We start from the raw sequence: 8,166 nt of genomic DNA, 5'->3' as shown, positions 1-8,166 counted from the left end.
GTTTTCAATCCATAATAAGTTAACAGAAAAATAAGTACACAACCACATTATTTCAACCTAATAAAACTATGTTTATTGTCATTGTTTTAAGAACACAAGTTGACTTGGTAATACTCACATTTTGAGTAAAAAAATTGCTTTTAACATGTGCAATGTTCAATGAAATTGAAAAATAAATAATACAATTTGTTGATTAATCCCACTGGTCACAATGGTGACCGTAATAATGTTTTTGTTATAAGGCTCTGCAAATGTTACTGAATGATGTAGCAATGTATTTCCAGCTAAATTGAAATAATAAACAAATAAAGGGTCTCAATTAAATATGTGGAAGTAAAAAGAACCTGTGGGAGGATTTCAACAAGATAAATGCGACAACAGTGCAAAATAGTTCACTATAATATTTCAAAGCAAAAAAAAAAAAAAAAAAAAAAAAATATATATTTTTTATTTTTTTTATTTTTTTTTATTTTTTTTAGTGCTGCCCCCTGTGCCTATGCAAATGCCCCCGCGTGCCTATGCAGGCACGCGTGCCTAGGGTTGCCTACCCCTGTTCTAAATGGTGCATTTATAAAGGGCTTACAGTGTTGTTCCTCACATTCATCCATTCACTCACACTGATGGCGGAGACGACCATACAAGGTGCCAACCTGCTCATCAGGAACAATTAGGGGTTGAAGTGTCTTGCTCAAGGACACTTCGACATGCTGCCTGGGAGGAGTGGGAATTGAACCAGGAACCTTCTGATCACCAGATGACCGCTCTACCTCCTGAGCCGCTGTCGCCCCCTTCTGAAGTATTGCATGTGGAAAACACTATTTTACAGATTTGTCGATCAAGTCAACCAATCAATTAAGTCGCCACAGTTTTGACGAGCCCCTTACGACGGGACAGTAGCTTGAGAAGGTCGTGGGGAAACAGAAACCCACATCGACTATTTACCATCAACAGGTTTGGGCCATAAAGCCTTTATCAGTGAGACGCTGGAGAGTCAGATCACATCCAGACAGACGGTCGATACGTCTGAGAATCAGACTCTCCCCAAGGTCCCTCACACACACACACACATACTGTACTGTACATACACACACACACACACACACATACAAACACACACACACACGCACACTCTTTTCTAGAGATATGAGGTTTTGTGCCATGCCTGGAGGAGTGTGAGGTGGGCAGGGGTGTGTGGAGGGCTGCCGTCTTAATGGTTGCACTTAAAAGAGTGAACCGCGTGCCTCTTGCTCTGGCTGCGCGCTCCTCTCTCTCTCTGGCTGCGCGCTCCTCTCTCTCTGGCTGCTCCCTCTCTCTCTCTGGCTGCTCCCTCTCTCTGTGTGTGAGTGGGTTCATATGACTAAGCCCGATGTGAAGCAGGCCTCAGTGGACGGCCGTACGAAAGGTCAGACATCAGCGCTTTTCGCCGTCTCTACCCTAAACTGGGCGGGGAGCAGAAAGGGATAATCGCCGCGTCACAGGTGACCTTATTAACAGGCCTTCCTCACTGTATAGAGGCCGAAAAACATCAACGAGAACAGGAAGGAGCGGTTTAGAGGTCGCGTCCGGTAGGTCCAGGGTGTCCTTTTACCACAGGAAACGGCCTCAGAGGAATGAGCCAGCGTTTCCTGTCAGAGGGCACCGGAGACACTCTCACCTTTCATAACAACGAGCGTGCCACTCGGTGGGGCTCTGCAGCACCCAGCCCTGGGCCCGGCCATGGCCCCATCGCCGTATTTATAGAGGCCTGACCTGCAGACCGCAGCACATTTAGGGGGCAAGGTGGTCTAGTTACATCCAGGGGGAACGAGTTTGTTGTTGTCCAGGGCGGGAGGAGCGTTGGCTGTCTGTCATTAGGTTTCTGTCATGAGGGCTAAGGCTGCTACAGTGCTCCTGCTAATCACATCAGGTGGAATTCTCCTGAGGGCTTTGGTCTAGTACTTGTAATGTAGGCTCTAGTCGGATGTGTGATACCATATCATAACTATTTTTTTTAACTAGTCGAATGCCAATATTGGCGGTCTCAACAGACCCAGGGTATAAATGGATATGGTGTCGCTAAGGTTACGGGTCACCAAAATCAATGGAGGTCTTCTTCCTCTATGAATGTTCACAGCAAATGTCGTGCCTGTACGACAAACGGGTCAGCGGATCTCTTCAACTTTGGTCTGATGGTGGCGCCGGAGTTAAAGGTCACCAACGTGAATAGGGATCTTCCCCCCCGAGGGGTCATGAATGTTCGCAGCAAATTTCATGGCAATCTGGTCATTGCTTTTCAAGCCACTAGATCGCCAGCATGTCATTTTATACGATCAGGTGCATTCCACGTGGGGGAGTTGGGAAGTAGGGAGGGGCTACGTGCACGCAACATGTAAATAACAACATTAATTTTGGACCCGCCAAAACTTTTTTTTAAATGTTGATTGAATTAATCAATAATCTTTTTTATCTATATAGCACCTTTACGTATCAGTTGCTGACGGTTTTAGTGTAATCTCAGTGTAAGTCTGTTGCCGTCATTTATGCGATCACTCATGCGTTAGGCGTTTTATGCATCTAAACTCTTGACCGAGGCTGTTATTTTTAGGCAGACTCACGCCAAACCCCCCCCCCCCCCCACACACACACACATGCCGCGTTCCACCCATGTTTTTCTCTGAGCGTTGGGGGCTACAGCATAGTTTGTTGTTGTTCTGGTCACAATTTCATGGCCTATTAGTAGAAGCTGGCTTCATAGCCGTGCGCGAGAAGTCACGACGAGGTTATGAAAACCATATTATTATGATGACGATGATGTTTGTGTACACTGCATACACTTTGTTATAGACTCAAATAGACTCTTACCTGACTGCCAGTATTGTTCAATGCATTGTTTTTTTTTTACATCCTTGTTCCTTGTGGTGTGTGTGTGTGTGTGTGTGTGTGTGTGTGTGTGTGTGTGTGTGTGTGTGTGTGTGTGTGTGTGTGTGTGTGTGTGTGTGTGTGTGTGTGTGTGTGTGTGTGTGTGTGTGTGTGTGTGTGTGTGTGTGTGTGTGTGTGTGTGTGTGTGTGTGTGCGCGCGTGCGTGTGTGTGTGTGTGTGTGTGTGTGTGTGTGTGTGTGTGTGTGTGTGTGCGTGTGTGTGTGTGCCATCAAAGGAACTGCTGGCAACAGAAGGATACCATTCCCAGCACAATGGAGGGTCACGTGGGGTCAGAGCATGAGGGGACACATTTAGGAAGATGAGGGGTAAACAGAGTAGCCTATGCCACAGTTACAGTGTGTGTGTGTGTGTGTGTGTGTGTGTGTGTGTGTGTGTGTGTGTGTGTGTGGGTTGGAGGCCATAGAGGGGGGCAGGACGTGTGGCCATAGAATGTGAACGTAAATAGCAGGAACAGAGAGGACAGAGGAATCCTCATCATCATCATCCTCCTCCTCCTCCCCCTCCTCCTCAGGGACAGGACGGGGCTTCCCCCAGACTAGCCCCTCCCCCCCTTCTGAGTATCGCAACACACTGTTCTCTACAGGTTGTTGTTGTCGAGCCTCTCGCCACTCGCAGACGGACACACACACTCCACAGCTGTAAATAACTTTTTCCATGACGTGAAATGTCAAAAAGTATCGTGTCTTGTTTTCTTGTAGGGTTTTTGTATCTGATCACTAATCGTTCTGTTTTTTCTTTCTCCACCTCTCCTCCGCCTCTCCATCCCTGCCTCTTCCACCTCTCTGTCCTTCCTCTATCTCTTCATCCCTCCCTCCTCCACCTCTCTGTCCTTCCTCTATCTCTTCATCCCTCCCTCCTCCAACCCTCTGTCCCTCCTCTACCTCTCCATCCCTCCTCTACCTCTCTATCCCTCTCTCCTCCACCTCTCTGTCCCTCCTCCACCTCTCCATCCCTCCCTCCTCTACCTCTATCCCTCCCTCCTCCACCTCTCCGTCCCATCTCTACCTCTCCATCCCTCCCTCCTCCACCTCTCCGTCCCTCCTCTACCTCTCCATCCCTCCCTCCTCCACCCCTCTGTCCTTCCTCTATCTCTCCATCCCTCCCTCCTCCACCCCTCTGTCCCTCCTCTACCTCTCCCTCCCTCCCTCCCTCCTCTACCTCTCTATCCATCCCTCCTCCACCCTCCATCCCTCCTCCACCTCTCCGTCCCTCCTCTACCTCTCCATCCCTCCCTCCTCCACCCCTCTGTCCCTCCTCTACCTCTCCATCCCTCCCTCCTCCACCCCTCTGTCCCTCCTCTACCTCTCCATCCCTCCCTCCTCCACCCCTCTGTCCCTCCTCTACCTCTCCACCCCTCCCTCCTCCACCTCTCTGTCCTTCCTCTATCTCTTCATCCCTCTCTCCTCCACCTCTCTGTCCCTCCTCTATCTCTTCATCTCTCCTCTACCTCTCTATCTCTCTCTCCTCCAACTCTCCGTCCCTCCTCTACCTCTCCATCCCTCCCTCCTCTACCTCTCCATCCCTCCCTCCTCCACCTCTCCGTCCCTCCTCTACCTCTCCATCCCTCCCTCCTCCACCCCTCTGTCCCTCCTCTATCTCTTCATCCCTTCCTCCTCCACCTCTCCGTCCCTCCTCTACCTCTCCATCCCTCCCTCCTCCACCTCTCTGTCCTTCCTCTATCTCTTCATCCCTCCCTCCTCCACCCCTCTGTCCCTCCTCTACCTCTCCATCCCTCCTCTACCTCTCTATCCATCCCTCCTCCACCCTCCATCCCTCCTCCACCTCTGTCCCTCCCCCCACCCCTCCATCCTTCCTCCACCTCTGTCCCTCCCCCCACCCCTCCATCCCTCCTCCACCTCTCTGTCCCTCCCCCCACCCCTCCGTCCCTCCCTCCCCCCACCCCTCCATCCCTCCTCCACCCTCCATCCCTCCTCCACCTCTCTGTCCCTCCCCCCACCCCTCCGTCCCTTCCTCCACCTCTCTGTCCTCCTACCCAGATGTGCACCCCTGCCAACACGCCGGCGACGCCCCCCAACTTCCCCGACGCTCTGGCCATGTTCTCCCGGCTCAAGGCGTCCGAGAGCTTCAACAGCAGCGGCAGCGGCGGCAGCCCGATGGGCGCCAACATGGCCACCTCGCCCCCGCATGTGGGCTGCTGGGGGATGCCGCCCAACGTACCCCACGCCCCCCAACCCCTACAGGGACTCTGGACTCAGGGGCAACCCCTCACGCAGCCCTGCCCCGCCTGGCCCACGGGCGTGAGCGTTAACCCCCACGCAGGCACCGAGCAGAAGGCCAGCGTAGCCATGGAGGCCGAGAGATGAGGGGCCGTACGGGACTAGACCAGCCCCCCCCCCCCACACCCCACCCCACCCCACCCCGCCCCGCCCTGGGGAGGGAGAGGGGGATGACGGGGGGGGGGGGGGCTGAGTGGAAGGGTAAGTGGCTTTTTGGATAGGATGGAGGCAGTTATGGGTAGCAATGGGCTCTGTCCCCTTTTTCCAAAACGGAGGACTGGATGCGGCTGGACGGACGGACGGACGGACGGACGAAGAGGAGAGAGAGGGAGAGCGAGAGAGATAGGAGCTACGCAAACCAAGAGAAAAAAAAATTAAATAACGTGGACTTATTTCTGAGAAGAGGAGAAAACCAATGCAAATGTCAATAAGAAAAAAAATATGGAAACAAGAAACGCACACACATAATAATAAGAGAGCAATTGAGGTCTTGGTTCGTTTTTTATTTTCTTTCAGTAAATGCATAGATAAGAAAAAAATGTATGGAACTTATATAAAAAAAAAACGAAATAATCGTCACGCCCAAGGATTACATGTGATGTTTTTTTCAGACAAGGACATTAAAGGCAGCAACTGTTTTTATTTTTTTCATCTTCTCACCCAGTGTTTTTTCTGCCACTGGAGATCCGTGTTAAGAAACTGTCATGTGCTGCATCAGGAGAACTGGTGATGCAGTGTTTCATTTCTGCTCAACCCTTCACAAACGTGTGTGTGTGTGTGTGTGTGTGTTGTGTGTGTGTGTGTGTGTGTGTGTGTGTGTGTGTGTGTGTGTGTGTGTGTGTGTGTGTGTGTGTGTGTGTACACAAGCGAGTGGGTGGGCAGTTTTTAATCAAAATGCACACACATGCACACACACACACATACACTAGCGTTTACAGGGCCGGCCCAACGTACAAGCGAATTAAGCGCCTGCTTAGGGCCTCCGGGGGCCCCCGAGAGCAATTGAAATCTTTTTTTTTCGTGATATATTATGTCGATGGTAATTATAAAAAAAATAACACAATATTATGGTAACAGGCTGGCTAGCTAATACTACTTTAGATGTTTTATTAAACAAAAATCTATACGATTACACAGCTTTACAAAGACAACAACAAGAGATACAAAACACAGTAGCTCTGGAGCTGTTGGTGTGCAAATGATCAAGCGTTGTCAATTGTCAATAGTATTGAAGGGGGGGGGGGGGGCACATCAAATTCTACTCGGGGGTCCCTTAAAGGCTTGGGCCGTGTGTCTGGGTGTTTAAAAGGAAACGGTTCCATATTTTCATCCCCATCGTCAAGGTGGGACTTCTCTTACCTCACCTGGTTCTTTCAGCCAATCAGGGATTCTTAACCAACCATTGCCGTCGTCGACACAGGACATGTTTTTAAAAGGTTTTTTCTTACAGACACAGCATCAACTCTGGTATTTATTAGCTCATGATATCGATTCCTCACCGTGATGGCTTCTTTTTCAGTGGTAGAGTTACACCTCTTTCTTTTTATTTTTTACCTGGACTCAGCTCTTTAATAACTGTCCACTGCAAAGGGTTCTGCAGATGTGGGTATTATTATTATTAAAAACAAAACAAAAAAAATCATTGTTTGATATAATATAGTTTATACTGGCTAATTGTTTTTTCCTGAAAGGAGGTTAAGGGAGGCGGCTTTGAAAGTGGGCGGGACTTGTTCGGGGTTTGAGAGCTTTCGGAAAGAACGAATCAAATGCAGCTAAAAAGAAGAAGAAAAAACTGCTACAGATATAAAAAAAAAAACACGACTACTCCATCTTTTGACTCTCTTTGTAAGCAGACTTGCCACTTTGCATGATATGTTCATAACGTGAAACATCTTTTGTAGCAACCAAGACACGGCTCCTGACTGGTCTGGGTTCCCAAAGCCCCCTTAGACGCAAGCGGTTCCACGTTCCTCGAGGCGACTGAGGGCGTCGATATCTGACAAGAGAAGGCGCGGTTAAGGCAGTGTGAGGAAGCATTTTTTTCGTGCTATCCTAGAAGAGCCTTGCATCTAGGTCGACAACGAGGAACAAACCGCTGCACCTTGGGGAGGCTTTGGGAAGCCTGCCACAGGCCATGTTAGGGACACTGCAAGACAACAAAGATATTTACCCTCTGATACTCATATTTAATGGGGTTTCTACAGCATTTAGACATCTGGCTTCGACCAGCCCTGGGTTCATTAATACTGCTGGGGGATTAGGTCAAGGATGCCCCTGATATACAGCAATATTAAATGCAGGGTCTGTCCCCTCCCTTTTTTTTTATCTTTCTTTTCGTGTTGGGGTTATTTTAAATTTGATAAAGAGAGAAATATTCTAAGATAAGAGATATTTTGAATAGTTGGGGTGTTTTTTTTTATGATGATGATGGCTAGGATGAACAAGATTATGGATATACCGGTAATAGTGAAGTTAGTAATTCTTTCTTTTCTTTTCTTTTTTACACTAAAATAATGTTTCAGTTCATCCTCCTCCATCCTCCATATTTTAATGACTTAAATCAGAGCGCTTTGGGAGGGCCTGTTTCTAAATGGTTTCTCATGTATGTTTCCCCCCCTGTATGACTGTATGATACCATTCCCACAATATTTGTGGACTACCTGATAATTAACTTATCATTTTTTGTGTTCCTAAATAAATATCGTATGTCGACCTATTCTGTATAGTTGTGTGTGTGTGTGTGTGCATGTGTCTTTATAAAATCTTGTTTATTTCTATATCCAGTATTATGTTACCATTTTGCCAGACCAACCATGGCTTAGCACCCATTTTGTATTGGAGATGAGCAACGTATACCACACCATACTGGCAAAGCGTTGAGAGCAAAAATAACACCAGTTTAATTTAGGGATGCACTGATACGAGGCTAAAATATAATATCGGTATTGGAGAATTTCCACAATTCTAAAATCTGAAACACGTCTTAATGTGCCAGACATCAAAGCCAAGT

At 48.3% G+C, this 8,166-nt stretch overlaps 1 protein-coding gene across 1 annotated transcript in view; it reads left to right on the top strand.

Annotated features, from left to right (window-relative positions):
• The window catches only part of ubald1a (UBA-like domain containing 1a), a 22,692-nt gene extending 14,819 nt beyond the window's left edge, over nt 1-7,873 (top strand). The window contains exon 3 of the mRNA XM_084322580.1: nt 4,917-7,873. Coding sequence (XP_084178706.1) covers nt 4,917-5,243 — 327 coding nt within the window. The 3' untranslated portion in view covers nt 5,244-7,873. The remainder of the gene's footprint in view (nt 1-4,916) is intronic.
• Nucleotides 7,874-8,166: the final 293 nt, after the last annotated feature.

Source organism: Notolepis coatsorum, assembly GCF_963971535.1.
Source record: "Notolepis coatsorum genome assembly, chromosome: 10".
Lineage (NCBI taxonomy): Eukaryota > Metazoa > Chordata > Actinopteri > Aulopiformes > Paralepididae > Notolepis > Notolepis coatsorum.
The sequence above is the reverse complement of the archived record's forward strand: the minus strand, read 5'-3'. Positions and strand labels throughout refer to the sequence as shown.